General features: G+C 39.8%; 2 protein-coding genes across 5 annotated transcripts in view; both read left to right on the top strand.

Moving 5' to 3' along the window:
• CUNH5orf63 (chromosome unknown C5orf63 homolog) lies at positions 1 to 11,056 on the top strand. Of its 3 annotated transcripts, XM_085323247.1 has the most exons (5): positions 1 to 20; positions 210 to 294; positions 5,534 to 5,654; positions 8,854 to 8,910; positions 9,686 to 11,056. In XM_085323247.1, exons 2-5 carry the CDS (start codon positions 257 to 259, stop codon positions 9,863 to 9,865), a joined length of 396 nt encoding a protein of 131 aa, XP_085179373.1. In that variant the 5' UTR covers positions 1 to 20; positions 210 to 256; the 3' UTR covers positions 9,866 to 11,056. The 3 variants fall into 3 exon arrangements, with proteins under 3 accessions (XP_085179373.1, XP_085179374.1, XP_085179375.1); XM_085323248.1 differs by lacking the exon at positions 210 to 294 and having other exon boundaries at positions 7 to 20; XM_085323249.1 differs by lacking the exons at positions 1 to 20; positions 210 to 294 and adding an exon at positions 32 to 135.
• The window catches only part of MARCHF3 (membrane associated ring-CH-type finger 3), a 79,257-nt gene continuing 72,347 nt past the window's right edge, over positions 9,713 to 16,622 (top strand). The window contains exon 1 of one of the 2 annotated variants that reach the window (XM_085323241.1): positions 9,713 to 9,732. The gene's annotated coding sequence lies outside the window, so the exon portion shown is untranslated. Of the gene's footprint in view, positions 9,733 to 14,610; positions 14,714 to 16,622 lie in introns of those variants that run through there. The other variant, XM_085323245.1, reaches the window with a different exon arrangement.

The raw sequence follows: 16,622 nt of genomic DNA, 5'->3' as shown, positions 1-16,622 counted from the left end.
TCCCCGCGGCTGAGCGGCAGGTGCGGCGCGGCGGGAACCGGCGGGAACCGGCGGGAACCGGCCGGGGGAGGCGGCGCGCCGCTCTGCGGCCCGGCTTAGCTGCGAGCGAGGCGGCTGCTCCTGCGACCCTCCGCGGTAATTTGCTAGCGGAGCTGCTCACAGCCGCAGCAGATTAACTTTTTACTTTTTTTATTTTTTTTTTTTTAAAGCGATCTTGACTCTTCTGCTCTATAGAGGACGTTCCTGATTTAGCAAAATGTCTTCAGAGGAAATGGGGCTTTCTCGTAGCAGAGGGTAATGAGAAGACGCGGCACCGCGGCCCCTTGAGGCGAAGTGGGTCGTTTCACTAAAAAGTTTCCTTTGAGAGCTCAAAAGGAGACATTTAAAAAGGGCCTTTAAGCGTTATTATGTATCTTTATGATAACAGTCCACAGCCTCTGCAAGTTCTTTAGCCTGCTGAAATGATTTGGTAGCTGTTAGAGCAGCCTACCAAACGTTTCCGAAATGGTTTGAATTTGGAAACCGTGCCTCAAGCCGCAGTCCGGAACGGATACGCTTTTAGCGGTTGCACTGGGCATAAATTGGTGCACGTTAGGACGAAATGATGCCTTTAGTCTTTTGCAGGAGGGAATACAACGTATTTACGGCATTTACCTCAGATTACTGTAGATTGGAGAAAATGTGTAGGAATATGCATCGCTTGGTATTTTGCGTCACCTCACAGCAGCAAGGGGTATTCCTGAATATGTTTATCAGGAACTGGTGTAAAACCTGGTACGTTAGTGTTTCTGTGCCTCTGCAAAAAGAGTTGCTCCCATATATTTTGAGACCCTCCTCTGAAAAGCTTCTGAGGTTAAAAACCGTATGTGGAGCCAAGCAGCTATAGGACACAGTATGCTGCTTGTGCACGCTGCTTGGTCTCCTCTTGTGGCTCCCTATTTTATTGTTCAGTATCTACCCGATAAATAGCAAATTAACAAGATCAGATTGCCAGCAAGAGCACTTCCACTGGTGACCAGAGCTGGCTCTGAAAGAGGGTCTACAGAAGAAAGGCTATTTTAATGCACCAGTGACCTGGGCCGTAAGCATGTGTTCTTCCTTTGCATCTGTTTCCCATCCTGTTCCTGCGTCAGTTTGTATCCCTTTATCGTACTAGAATGAGGAATAAATGGAGAGTAGGAATTGGTTTAAGAGGTGTTCATAAAGTTTCTTTAAAAATAAAGAGCTAGAAAACATTCAGGGCGTTACATTTTATTCAGATTTAACTGCGTTTTCATGTTCCTGATGTGTTACTGTTACCTTGCAGAAAGAGATGTGATATGTCCAAGCAATTCTGCTGCTGTCAAATCCACCTTAGGGTTCCAAAAATCAAATAATTATTACTTGCAGATATGTACAGTGTATGTAGACAAATACCTGTGACTTCATAATAATTTCATCCTCTTGTTTATGGATAGAAAATACAGAAATCAGGGCATAATCATGTCCAAATGTGCTGATAATTATGCATATAAAATATCCGGAACCAAAGAGCTAGAGTATGCTGATGAACTTGAAGTTGAGATTATTTAAGAGTATATAGTATCATTAAAAAGTGTGTAGTTGGTAAAAAAAAAAATAGCAGTCCTGCTTGTCTTTGCATGACTGATGCTAAGATAAGGTTTTTATACAGTTAATTATCTAGCCTTAATAATGGATAGTTTTCATGTCACATCTTATTTTTGCAGCAGACCAGGATTTATCAGCCAGTGGAAATTCTGTTTATAGCAAATTAGTCCAGTTTGGCTTTGCAAAGGCAACAGCACTGGCCAAGTTCAGACTTTCAAGCATCACTTGTTAGATTATTGTTTACTATTATAGTATGAGGGAGGGTGAGTTTTGGCATTTCCAAGCTTCATGGCTTTCCGTTTACGTATTAATAGTGTCTCAAGTAAGTCTCTGTGATTACTTGGGGGTAGGCTACGGAGAGCTCCAGAATAGTTGCGTTGAAAGGTTTTGTATGTGGTGTTAGAAATTTAGTCTCTTCATAATAAAACACAGATATTACATAGATTCCATGGCAAAGGAAGGCTATAGGATGTCTGCGCAACACTTCCCTTTTTTAGTGCCAGTGGTGAAATCAGTATGGAAATGATCCATGATGCTGGAGCTCAGCATTACAGAAATTTCATTCATCCCAGTGCAGGCCAGCATTTGGGAACCCACATGGCAATCTGCATGCAGTAGAGAGCCGTGTGGCTCTGGGATGCTGCTCGGATAAATTGAGCTGCTGCAGTAAAACTGCCTGATGGATGATTGGATTTTCCCTTTGATCAGCTTCTGATCGATAGCAACTGTACTTAACCCCTCACAGTATAATTAGAACCCTCCAGTGTTTGTGCAAAGCCACAGCTCTTCTGTTTTATCCTAAACCTTTTTAGTTAACCGAATAAATACGATTAGTAAGTGTCCTACTAATTTAAAAGCAAATTTCTGTTGGAGCGGAACATCAATTGAGTTCCTGTGAAGCTGAAGTTGCTCTATGCTAGGACCATACTTCAGCACAGGTGAAATGCAGCTCTTCCACCCACTCTCCATCCTTATGATGCTGTCTTGCAACTGTGGGCTTCAGAAGCATAGGGAAGCCAAGCTGCATCTCCTGCACTGTGGCAACACGGTATCATCTGACAACAGCTCACCCTCGCTTAGGGCTAGATGTGTCAGACTACTTTATGGCGGCGCAATAGCACAGAATGACTGGAGCATTTTAAAAATCCAGATTAATCATTTGAATCTTTCTGTAACTGGCAAAACAGTAGGGCCTTCACCTCATTCTACAAAGGTAAATAAATTGATAGCCAGGACTCTGTTTTCAGTGCATATTTCATGCTAATATTATTGGATGCAAATTTGAATTTGCAGTGGAAAGGCAAAGTTTCTTTAGCCCTGCTGGCTGCGTCTGGCATCTACTAACAACTAACAATGTTTAGTCTCATACACCTTTTTACATGCAAGTGAAATACCCAGTCCACAAGTATGAATGCTCAGGGAGCTGCAGCCTGGTGTTTGGTGAAAGTTTGTTCTTGAATTCCAAAGACAGTATTGCTTATGAGTATTTAAAATTTGTAAGCGTGTGAGACACTGCACAAGTCCATTTCTTTGTGTGAGATCCTAAAGCTTAGGTACTGGTATTGTTTTATCCGTTCCCCTTCAGCTGCTGTTTTGGCTGGAGTTAACCACCGGATTCAATTTTATCAGAGGGTAGAGATCTCAGAGAGGCTGGTACAATTTATAGGTACTCTGAGAAACTTAGAGTAGAGGAGGAAGATCCAAATAAATACCTCTCCAGAGAAGAATGCTTCCCTGTGAGCTCAGCTGTCACTCCTTGCACCCAGCCTGCCGCTTACCCTCAGCTCTGCCTATCTGCATGTGCTGCTTCTTTCAGCCAGTATTTGGGGCATCTGGAAGGTACCTGAAAAGGGAGGATAAAGAAGGAAACCAAAGTCATTTTGTGCAGATGTATGTGTATAGGAAGGAGTAAGATCCATATATAGGCTTTATTTATTCTGCTGTTCATACAGCAACCTTTTTTTCCTTTGTTTTGAAGGCACAAAATTTGACCTGCCAGATTGGTAACAAAAATATTCATTTAAAAACTTGCCAAAACGCGAGCTGTTTATTTTGACATTTTTATCTCGCATGTGAACAAGTCCACATGCTGCACTTTGTTACGCCAAAAGCACATCCATTCTGGGCAGCTATTTATTGTGGACGTAAACATTTCTAAATATGACTAAGGCTAGTTACTGTCATCCAGATTTGCATTTTTACAAAAGGTTTCAAGCTTAGTTTTGTATTTAGTAGGTAAAATCCTGGACAATTAGATTTCCACCTGGCCAAGTAGCTGCCAAGGATGATCACCAGTGGCAGCATGTGCTGCACCAGTCACCTGGAACTTTACAGTGACAGCAAGGATTCCACTCAGCTATTGAAGCTGAGTTTCTTAGTGGTATAAAGCATGACACACATAACTGAAGCGCATTTTCTGTCCCAAGCTAAATGGTATACTGCAGACCTAACAACCTGTTCATTGCAATTTATTCCATTTTATGCCACATATTTTATGTGGTCCAGGAAAAAAAAAAAAAATCTTTCCTAGCATCTGAAATTTGATCGTTCAGTTATATTTTTCAAAGGGCAATACCTTTCCTTTGCATTTGTTTTGTAACTTCTGGAAGTGTCTCAAGTTACCCTTACCTTAGTCCTCTGAAAAAAACGAGCATCTTTGATAGTGTAGAAAGCTGGTGGGGCAATGTCCTGCCATCAGTTTGATTTTTTCTGATAGCTATTGCTTAGAAACATATCGGTTAAGTAAACTTAAGTTCAGAGTCCTCTGCAGTGTTTTGTTTTTCCTTAGAGGGTGGGTTGGCAAAACCATCTGTCTAAAAACAAAATTATTTAGTATTAGGACTGAGAAATTCAATGGTGGCCTTAGGCTCTTTTTTATTGAGCATCCTAAAACATGCTTATCAATTGCAACTTCCTGCCACTGTTCTGTGTTGTACCTCACACTTACAGAGTTTAAACTCAGGCAAATACAATGCATGTTTGTTGTCAGCTGTAGCCAATAAAAATACAAATAAGCAATTCCTGAACAGAAGCTGTGAAATTTGGCTTTATGTAAAGAAAGTTGATTGTCCCAGTGTAGACCCTGGTGACAACTTTTGAATTACACAGCATAAAGATCTTTGACAACAGTCTCAGTGTAGCCTCTCTTTTGCTTCTGTTTCTTGCCTTTCAATTCTAGAATGTCTTGTAAAGATCCATTAAGATGCATCTGTGGAAGAAGCACTGCTGTTATTAGTGTTATTATGAATACATGACTGCAAGTCTCCAATATGGCCCCCTTCAACAACACTAAATTGACTTAAACCTCCCCAAAGAAACCACAAACCCATCACCATCTTTCATAAATTAATTTGCTGTCATAGGAAGGACTCAGGGTAATGTGCATGCTTTTAATATTACAGAGTTAAATCATCTTGGCTTCAGCTTTTTATTCCTTGCAGGAAGCATTATTTTAACGTTCTGATTAGGTACAGATTAGTTGTTTGATGGAATAATTTTGAGTAAGTAGAATATTTATGCCAACCACTGCAGTAAGATTACTGAAGTTCAAAGCACAGCACTTTGCATTTTGTTAATATCATGTAATTCTTACTGGCACATGTCTAGTTGAAATAGCGTAATGTATTTATGTCAGCATTTATGTTAAAGAATTTAAAAGAGGCCTTTCAGCAAGAAAATATAATATTCTTTTTAAATGGAGCTACACTTCTTGAGCTACCCAAAATTGTTTCTGGCCTGCTGCATAGTAAACTATTTTTCTGATTAATGCGTTGAGAATTTGAACATAAAAATGCTGGGAAAATGGTTTGACTGCGTGTATTTTAGAACTACTATTGAAGCACCGCATTTACCTTAAAATTGAATTTTATGAGTTATATCTTACCACAAAGCAATTAAACTATGCATTTCATTTTTGCCTTAACAGGATAATGGTGCTTCATTTCCTGAGCAGAACAATGCAGCTGGCGAGACATTCTTCTAGTCCACTGAGGAGACAACTCTGTTCAGCCAGTGCAAATAAACCAGTGCTGACTTTGTTCACCAAGGTAAAAGTTAGTATACAGAATAAAGCTATTCACCTTTGATGTACATGAATCCCACATGAAATGGCTCAGCCTTAGCTTTTTTCCCCCAGATTTGTGAAGGTTAGTATTACGCATTTTACCTTGAGGGAATCTTTTGCCCTGGGCCTCACCAGTCACTGTGACCATAGCAAGCAACTGGTTACAAGCAGCAAATGGAGATTTCAAGTTTGCTGCGTCTCAGTGACACTACAGACCATTTACTAGTAGAAAATTGTTCTCTAACTGGAGCTGGAGAGCAAAGATGAGTTCCTTCCTTGTCACATCTAATCTTCCTGGGACAAGCATGAGTGGCTAATGTAGACTCTTCAAAGCATTTCTGTTGAATTTCAGCACTGCCTCTGAGACTGAAAACATATTAAAGTAGTATTAATAGTGCAACAGAAAAAACAAATTCTGGTTAGCTCTCCTTTTGCTTTACTAGCTGCGTTAAGCTAACAAGAAGAAAATGCAGGCAAAGGTTTATGGTGTTAACAGAGAGGACCGTAAGCATATGTGGAAAACACATCTGATGAGCAAGAATTGTCATTTGTAGGCTGTCACTTTCCAGGATGGAATTATCATTGAGGGTCAGTGTTCTTTTCAGAGCTCTTTTACACTTTTTATAGAATTGCACATTTCAAAACCTAAACTGCTCTCCTTCTGCTTCACAGCATACTAGCTGTGCTGCATTTTATATATTTTACATAGTGTTTGAGGGGAGAATAAATAGAAATGAGCAAAGTACAGGGAATTTTGAAATCAGGAGAGTAGTATTTGTCAGAAATATATGCGATTAAAGCAGTTTTATCATCCTGCACAATGTGCGGATTCATTTTATCCCTAGCTATGTTACATAGGAATAGGTTAAAAAAAAGTCAGCAGTTGTTTCTTAATCAATGGAGTACATGTTATATGAAAAACATACTGTGAAGTTAGCAGCTCTCTCTCTGCTGGCTGTTTCAGCATCAACTTACTCACAATCCAAAGGTGAGAAGGAGGTAGGAAATAATTAACTTTACAGTTAATAATTAGAAAAAAGCTTTTTGTATGATTTTTTGTGTCACAAAAATTTCAAACTACTAAGATACTGTATGTAATCAAATTTCCATGAGCAGTTTCTAAACTGTCCTCTTTTATTGAATATACTCTTAACTTAAAATGCTTTTCATGTCTGGTATCACTGGCTATTGCAGAGCAAAATGCAGACTACTTTATAACAAATCTAATCTGTGCTCTTAGTTTATGCTAATTAACTCATTTTTCCCCCCTCCTTACTATTTTTAAAAAGAGAAGAGAAGAGGAGGAGAAGGAAGGGGTCTGCAATTTTCAAATGGTTTTCCTCTCACAGGCTCCTTTTATGCAATATGAGCATTCATGCAGGAACTGATCCAGGTTAAAAATATATGCATTTTTCCACCCCTCCGCACTCCCTAAGGTTACTGTTAACTCAGATCAGTTCTCCTGTCTAGCTGTATTGTGCAGCTGCATGAGTGCTTATACCAGCACAAAACAATTGGTGGCAGGAAGATGGGTCTGCTTCCTTCAGTATCAGTGCCAGCTTAAAACGGCCGTAAAACGGCAGTCTAAGCCTGCAGGATACATGGGGATTATCTGTAGAAATAAAAATGTCCTTTCCACCTTGTGTATTGTCTAACAGGTTTAGCCATCAGCACAGCATATGTCACTCTGKCAAGGGTTTTTTACTGTCTCAGCAGCAGGATTTTCTTTTGCTACTGTAACGTGCACCTCAGGTAGGAGGTTGTCTTAGACAACTCTACCCAGGCAACACTATTACAAAGTAACATAAAGCATGGTAGACACCTACTGTTACACTGCTCTACTTTAAAATATTTTAAAATAGATCCAGTTTTATTAGTACAGCGTGCATGCTTAGGCTTGCCATCAGAGCAGGAGCAAAATCATTTTGTTTCTCAGGAGTCAACTTAGTTTTTCAAATGCTTTTGTGTAACTATTATGTTAGAAAGCTTTCTGCAATCCTAAGAAAATTGAAGGTTTCCTACTTCCACTGTAAGGAACCTGGCATGTTCCAAAACTGATGAGTAGGATTCTGTGTTGTTCCTCTCAGTCACCGATATACATACCTTCAGGACTTTGTCACTTCAGTCCCTCCAAATGTGACAAGCACTAGCAAGAAAAACATGGAACTGTTGATCATCAGCATCTTGCATAGGTCTTCAAAGCACAAAGACTTGTCTATACAGGAAAGACAATTTAGATTAGTGTGTGAATTAAAAGTAGAATATTTAACTGCAATTGATTCACACAGAGAAAGTAAGAAACCGTTGCTTCAGATTAACTGTCTGTTTAAACAAGCCCCAAGAAGGCTTTAAGTGTGTGTGTGGGGAGCAATATTTCAGGGCAGATGGACAGGGCCAAATTATGCCATGACAAACATGGAAGCACGTGCCTCCATGTGAATCACACTTTCAGATATGCACTTGCTCTAACAATCACAATGCATGATAGCAGAAGTCAGCTGTACAGCTATGGCGGCAAAAGACAAAGGAGTTTCAGAAAGGAGGGTTTGGGGGAGGGGTTTGGAACCCCCCAAATCTGACCACATAACAGGTCAAAGCACTGCAGCTGTTTATCACTTCCCTCTGCTGGACGTTGATGTCCTCCAGCTCTGCAGGTGGAAAAGATTGTGCTTTAATCCGTTACAGGCAGAATCAGACAGTTATCTCAAGCCACCTTCTTTTGTTATGTGGACTGACCCAAGTGACTGGATCTGAAACAGATCAGAAATTACTCACGATTCCTTCGTTCTTCTTCCAACAAGAGTGGTACTGGCAGTTGTTTTCAGCTGGTGATGGCAACATCTTCAATAAGCACTGCTGCTAAATACAAGAAAGGATCTGTGTGTGATCTTCCAAGCTATGTTCATGAATAAGCTTATTAAAAAAACAATTGAAAACTATTAATTTGTATCATGAGATTGAAAAAAAAGCAGATAAGGAACGCATAAGTTTTGTGGCTGATGCAAGAAGTTTGCTCTATGTTAGACTGTGCTGTACTGATAAAACGGAGATTTACAAAACACRAAGACAGAAATGGGGTGGAAAGGGGGAGGGAACACACATTTACAGCAATAATCACTCCTCTCTGCACATGTTACTTTACAGCACAAATGATGTGCATATTTTATTGTATTTGCCTTTAGAAACCATGCCCTCTATGTGATGAAGCCAAAGAAGTGCTTGAGCCACATAAGAAAAGGGTAATGTATTACAATACTGTATACATTTCATATATAGAAAGAATAGTTGATCAGGATTCTTTCTTTGTAAAAGAAGATTGCTTGGATTTATTTGCATCCCTTATTATTTCATGGKTGACCTCTCCAAGACAATTTCAGCACTGATTTCCATAAAACTCATTATCCAAAAGCATTCTCCAACACTGCAACTCAAATAAGTCTTAGCAAATGAAATCAATATATACTTCGCTGCAAAAGTTTTTAAAATCTATGTTTCTGTAAATAATATTTCCCTGGCCTGTAGCAACATTTACAACTTCTATGAGGCAGGTAACATTATTTGGGAAGGATGTTGGGAAGAAATTCCTGAGAGATGAGGAACTACAAGTATTTTATTTCATGGCACAATTTTTGGTGTTATTCCATCAGTTTTGATCTCTGTCTTGAAGGAAGAGGTTGTTAATAGTAGTATTKAAAAGGTAGTGCACTCTGCTGCTTGACAAGAAGCTGCTGTGTTGCCAGCCACATTTTGGTTGCGGCTGATGCTCACAGGAGAGTGGTTCTGCATAGGGCATCAAGTATGTCTTGCTGGATTAGACAGAGGGTCTTTGCAGACATACAGACAAAGTTTGTGGCTATATATGTGTTATGCCAACAAAAGTTGTCTACAACATGGAAGAATACAGCCAAAAGCCAAAAGAAAGTAGTATTGCACATCTGAAGAAAATCAAAAAGCAAGCAGATACTGCTTTTCAGTGTCCAGTATGTACTAACATGTATTTCTTGTCTGTCGCAGTTTATTTTGCAGGAGGTGGATATTACCCTTCCAGAAAACTCATCATGGTATGATAAATACAAATATGACATACCTGTATTTCATTTAAACGGGAAGTTCCTAATGAAGCATCGAGTAGACATTCRAAAGTTTGAGGACCAGCTAACAAAGTTCGAGCTGCAAAATAATGAAAACCAGTGAAGAAAACACAGCTGTTCTGGTGTGGATATAAAAGGATTTTGCAACATCAATGATGTGAAAGGGCAGTATTCATTATCAGGCCTTACTTTTCTTAGAATTTATGGTACCTGTTTTTTGAAAAATTTGATGACCTATATTCTGTTTTGTATTAGTAGTCCCACCCAGCTGCCTGAGTAGCAACCTTTCGTGTACCATTCATCTGCTGCTATGCTAATTATTTGGCTTTTCAGATAAAATGAAATGTGCTTCCAGATTGTTAGTACCTGTAAGCTGTAGGTCTGTAAGAGGCCTCTTTGGAGAAGTTTAACAATGTGTCCTAAGTGCTTATTTTAAAATGGAGAAGAGGGCAGTTATTGTAAATGAAAAGAACACCTGATTAAAGACAGAAAGCTAACTGAATCAGAGTCATAGTTAAAAAACAATCATTACAATTTGATATAGTTATTACTCATACACGAGCACTGAATGTATTGTTTTTCTTTTAATGGGATGAACATGTTGCACATAAGCCGCTCACATCTACTACAATGAGCTTTGAGTTCTTTAGTGCTTGAGTTAACCCCAGCCACAGCTGAGGGRAAAAAAAAGAAAGAAAAAATGAAGTGTGATTGAGCCAACAGAATTAAACCTGCAATAGAAGCAAGATTTATTAACTCCAAACACAACTTTCTAATTTCAGAGTGTAAAATGGAAGCAAGAAACCTGAAGAGTTTCATTAAAAATTTGCTGGCCTAAGACAATGTGACTTCTCCCTTAAACCTACCTATGCTCTTAAAAAAGATAAAAATAAAAAATAATATATGGTCTGTTGCCATGTTTAGGGATGAATGTGGCATAATTCTCTGCCTGTACAAGCCCAGTGACCAGAGAGTTTCTCTAAATACATTATGGGAATGGTTCTTAGACCAATGGGCTAGAGTTCTTTGGTAGCTCAGCTTGGTCTTTATGCTTTCTGACAGTCAGGAATCACATTTCAGTTTACCCTGCAACGCAACTGCAAATCCATTTAGCAATTTCAATACTCTTTTATCTAGGGATACTGCAGTTCTGTTAGTGCTTCACTGGAAGGATGTAAGGTGGGCAGATAGAGTGTCGATGTTAAGTATATTTTCAGGAGGAGAAGACAGACACGTTAAGAGATAGTCAACTGTTTCAGGCTGAATAGTCTGTAATAAACACTGAAGAAAAGTGTTTGTATTTTTGCTCTACTTAATAGGTCCCTCTAAACAGAAGCTAATCTACACCTGTTGCATTTCTGTTCTTTCTGTCATTGTGGTATTCAATCTTGTCTCATTATTAGAAATGTAAACAAAGACACTTACCAATGCGGTCTTCATATTGCAAAGAATCAAGGCACAACACACAGGCCAGCAAACAGATTCACTAGGTTCATTACAGACTTTAGCTTTTGGAGTATGGTTTGACAAGAACCCAGGTAATGATAGTGGACAGTTCTACTCCCTCTCTCCTCTGTGGTCCCATCCTGTGTGGCTTTAGCCTTTGATAGATCATTTGCTAAACCAGCTCTGCTGGATTCTGCAAAATGAAAACTTCCTGGGCAGGTGGGGCTGAGAAATTAAAACCTTCTGACAATTCAGCAACTTGAGTCCACTCTGTAAGGGGCCTGAAAGTACCTGAGAGCTCCCAGAGGGGTGAACTACACCCTTTTTGTAGCAGAGAGCTTTAGGTAAGTTCAGCCACATCATGTAACTGTACCATGAGGTTTATAGGACTTAGAAACTTCCACTTCATAGCACCTCATTTCCTGAAGTCTGCAGAGAGAGTGGCATCATATGGGAAAGCTTTACTAGATTTGCAAGAACTCAAGAGCAGCACATCAGTTTAAGCACCTCATTAAACCTATTTTGAGGTTTCCTATCAGCCGTTCAGATCAGCTGTTTGACCTAAACCTGAAGTTGTAGCCATTAGAATGCTCTATAAGTAATCTGTTTATTTCATAACCTTACTTTTACCTACAGAGCCTTCTGTTTTATCCCGATGTGGTTATATGCACTGTAGTGGAAGAATAGTAGAGGAGATAGATTGTCAAAAAACAAGCTGAAACTTCCCAAGGGTAAGTGACTGCACCTAGGGTAACCCAGCAAAGCATTAAATATGGTGCTTTCAGCAACAGGAAACAAACGAGCAAATTAACAACAACAACAAAAAAAAAAGGCAAAACTTGATATAGCAAGATACTTCTTGCATTCTATGCCGCAGCATAGTTTTGTTTACCCACAGTGCTTTTCATCACTTTTGAAAGGGAAGAAGAGGTGCTTAGGGGCAAAAACTTTTATACTTCATGCAGTTTATAATGCTAGTCAAATTTTTAAGTATACTGCAGTTTACTGTTAACTAATAGGTCTAAATTAGTTCTGTATCAGCAGACAAGCGCCATTCTCTTCCTTCCTATAATCTGAGATGGTTTCAGAGTGAACAGATTTTTCCATATGAAGGTTTCATAATAGATAACCATGACATACAGCACTTTTCATCCATAGTTCTTCAAGTGCCTTTCAAAATATACCATTATTATCACTAAGATACTAAGGACAGAGGTCATGTGGACTTGCCCATTTCCCAATATACATCACTGATGGAGGCTGAATAGCCATCAGAGAGCAATTTTTCCTTTGTTTATTTTTAGTAAGGTCTGTTTTGGGGAAAAAAATGGAAACCAAAACCAGACTTCTTAATCATTCAATAGATGATAAATTTTGCATTCCTTATTCATTCAGACTGGGGTAGTTTTCTTTTATAGCTAGTGCCAGATTTACTTCTTTTATTTTGTGAAGTGAACGATAAGAGGATTTTTATAATAGCTTTTGTCTATGGCCTAGCCTTTATCAGTGAGATAGAGGTTTTCCACTGCATTTGGCTGTGAGTTCTGTTTGCATATAATACAGTGAGGAGTGACTGCCTCTTCTTCCTGTGCAGGATCAAAAATAATCCTGCATTGTGCATGCCCCAGCCCATTCTCTTTGTCAGTGTAAGCAGATTTAGGTGTGTGAGGTAGGTCATCATAGACCAATGTACATGCAGAGGGTCTAGACTCTAGAAATTGGGAAATTCTCATCAGTATCTGAGATGTTATTGTTCTCTTTTAAAGAAGAGGAACCCTCTTCCCATTGGTTTGGCTGCAAAGACAGGAAGTGGAAACATCTGAATTTGGAGCATTGATGGCAGAACTCAGGGGAGAAGCTGTGCTGTACTCATTTCCAGATGGAAAAACTGCAGCAGAAGGTGACTGAGCAAGGGGCTGCCTGTTCATTTTGGCCCACAGGTGCTCCTGTAAGGCTTTTCATTGCAGTTATGTCGTGTTAAGGTTGCAAAATATGTTAGTCCCCTCTCTGTTAAATTCACTAGTTCTCCCTGAGGARCACTGAAACGAAAAACTCTAGCAGGCTACCAGTTCTTCTGAAGCCAGCCTCTCTGCTCCATGGAAGAATAATTCATTCACTGTCTAAGATTTCACATGTTCTAAGTAGATCAGATAAGAAAGTGTTTCTGAGTCATTTTCCATTTCTCTGACATTAGCAGTCCTAAAAACTGTAATGTGAATCTGTGATCCCATAGGCAAAAAGTGTATTAACCTCAGTGGGACCAGAACTTTGCCTCAAATAGTTAACTATTTCCAATTTCCTTTGATATTTTGGGAGAATGAGCCAGTGACATTGTGACAGCATAACTAAGAGATCTGCCATTCTCATCTTCCCAAAACAATAAAGGAAATACTATATGTAAAGCTGAGCATTTTTTCTTTTTTTTATATATATTAAATGCAGTGGACTCCCAGCACATGCATCTCTCTAATCACATATTWAAAGTGCAACTTTAAAATGAGAAGACAAATGCCCCTGCTGAATATGTATTTATGGAGGCATATGTAAACATTGTGAAAACTGGCAATTTATTCTTTTGACAGTGAATGTTGGCAGGAACACAAAGCCCCATAATGTTGTATCTCTATAATGTAAAAAGAGCTTGAATGCATAAGGAAGAAACCTACTTCCTACTTCTGCCCAATTAAAAAACAGACACACAATACCCTATCTTCCTCCAGTAACTATAAATAACAAATACCCACCAGGCTAACTTGGTTATATGTTCCACTTTTCCAACAATTTGTGTGTTTAAATTGCAGACACTCCATAGTAGGGTTTATCTAGTATGACACTTCTAGCACAATGTGCTCCTAGTCCAAATTGGGCCTTTCCAAACCCTCTTGGTTCCTTAAGAAATATTTTCCACARAGCATAGAACCCTTTTGGTTCCTGGCTTCTAAACTATATGTTTCACTTACTTATTAGCATCTAATTCCCAGAGTAACAAAAATAAATGAATCTTTATGTAGACTCAGCTGATTCTGAAAGTTGTGAAACTTTATTTCAGTCTTGTGCATGCATTTATCTTGAAGCACACAGCCATCTAGATAAGCTACAAGTGCAGCAACATGTGCACGCATGCAAGTGTTTGCAAGCTCATAGCTCATATTTTTGCTCAGTGACAGCATCAGCTTCTAGTCAGCCTCGTTATACTGTACCTGTATGACATGGGTTTTCTACCACCTCCTGCTGGCGAGAAGCCTCCATCCACCTGAGTTCCTGCTGGGCAGAGTGGGAGCTGGGGCGTACACCTGAACAGGAAGGATTAAGGAACAGCCATTAGGGAACTCAACTGAATGCACTGACTTGTGCTTCCCTGGCAAAAAACACCCTCTACCCTCACTTCTCATAGTATTTCAAATCAAACTCTAGTTCTTGGTCTTTATCTTCAGGTGATACATGGCACGTGCCCAAGATATCTGGAAGCTGTGAGAACAGAGAACAGGCTAACTCTCCAAAAAAGGTAAAGTGAGTTTGTCCAGGAGACAAACATTTTCAGGTGTCTCTTTTGAATGTGAAATGAACTGCAGGAACTGAGGCTACTTAAACTGTATGACTGATCAAAACTACGTAGACAAAATATAAAATAAATTCCCTCCAGTCATACACACACAGAAATCTTTCTGAAACCAAGACACAACTATACCCACTTCTCCTGAGGAGAGGATTAAAGAACAACATGTGACATGCATTACTGGAATACACTTTAGATACTATGGTAATGAGTGTATATAGATTCAAACTGTCCGGTTTAATTCTGGGATTTATTGTAGGGCATATATTTTTAGCCAGTCTCTTAAAAAAATAAGACTTGGACCGTATAACTGTGTGTCAGCCCAGTTCTTTCCCTTCCCTTCTTCCCTTCCTCTCTGACGCCTTTCCAGGAGCTTCCAACCCAGTGACCAGTTTGACAAAGGGATCAAAAACCGAGCATAAAGCTTTTTCATACCTACGAGTTTCCTGAAGATCTGCTTTCAGGACGATAATAGAAATCTCTCCATCGGCTTCCCACGCCGGGGAACATGCAGCTTAACCCACYATTTGTTTTGACCAGGTGGTGGCTCCCAAGCAACCAGAAGCGTAGCTCTGTCCTGACTGTAACATTTAATGTCTGTCATCCAGAAGACATATCATAGGAAACCTGCAAAGGAGCTATGTCACTGCAGCAGAGGGAAGTTTACGGCTATTCCATAAACTTCCTAACCCRTTGGTGACTGGGCTTACTAGTTTTGTTATTCACAAACTACTTGTTGGAGACCAAGTGCCTGAAAATGGAGRTACAACTTCAAAATTCAGATGCTTAAAACATGCAATTAAAAAAGACGTATTTATACACAGATTAGATGTACKTATAGGTCTATAGGCACATTTAAGCATGGACCTGAGGCATCCATTTCAATAGGATCTACATGGTGCTAAGCATCTGTCACTGCAAATCCAATTGCAAGACTGGATCCTAAACTATTTTATTAATGTTCCTATTCAGTGAACACCTACATTTCTGCTTAATTTAATTCACCTGCATAATCCCAAGGTTAACTGAGTGATTCAAATAGGCAGAGCTAGACTCTCTCCATTTATTTTAATATACAAGTAGCACCTGTACACAGCTTCCATTTTCACCTGGAAGAACACCTGTGTTATCAGAGGCTAATACACAGCCAGGTGCAAAGCTAGTTTATTTTCCAGGTGCAAGGAAAGCAAACTAAGGACAAAATCCCCAAATAATTAGACCTCTAGCAAAATTCAAGTACATCTTGGCGGTTTTTATGTAGAAATGTATGAAGATAAAAAAAGCAGAGTTACGAAAATGCAGCAAAATAGGTATTATCTCAGCCCTGCAACATTCACTTATTTTTGAACAAGCAAAGCAAGGGTTTTTCTGGGAAAAAAACCCTGGACTACYAAACTGAGCACTACATATACACACAAAATTTTAGCTTTTAATCATACAACTTTTCTTCACGTCTCCTTTAGATTATTCTTTGCTAGCTTAAGGAACCTGGAACCGTCATTTTTAGCTACAGCTCCAACTTAGTTTCAGCTGCTGGGGCATTTTCACAGCTATCCCTAAAAGCCTCCCAAGCCCACAGATACAGCACGTTTCAGAGAAACTTCTCTCTGGGACTACCCGGAGCAGCTATTTTGAGGTTTTAACTCCTTTGCAATAAGAAACTGTTGGGAGATTATTGGTATATATATGTATTTTTTAACTTGCTTGCTTGCAGCCCAGAGGTGGGTCTGGCCCCAGCGCACACCGCCTGCGTTAGTCCCCGCAGCGCTGCCTCCCCGCCCGGGGCCCGGCGCGCAGGCCGGTGCCGGCTGCCCGCGCCTCCCCCGCACTGCGGCGCGGAGCCGCCGCCGCCGCCGCC

This window comes from Rhea americana, unplaced genomic scaffold, assembly GCF_003343005.1.
Source record: "Rhea americana isolate MKP2758 unplaced genomic scaffold, rheAme1 scaffold_83, whole genome shotgun sequence".
In the NCBI taxonomy this organism is placed as follows: Eukaryota; Metazoa; Chordata; class Aves; order Rheiformes; family Rheidae; genus Rhea; species Rhea americana.
The sequence above is the reverse complement of the archived record's forward strand: the minus strand, read 5'-3'. Positions and strand labels throughout refer to the sequence as shown.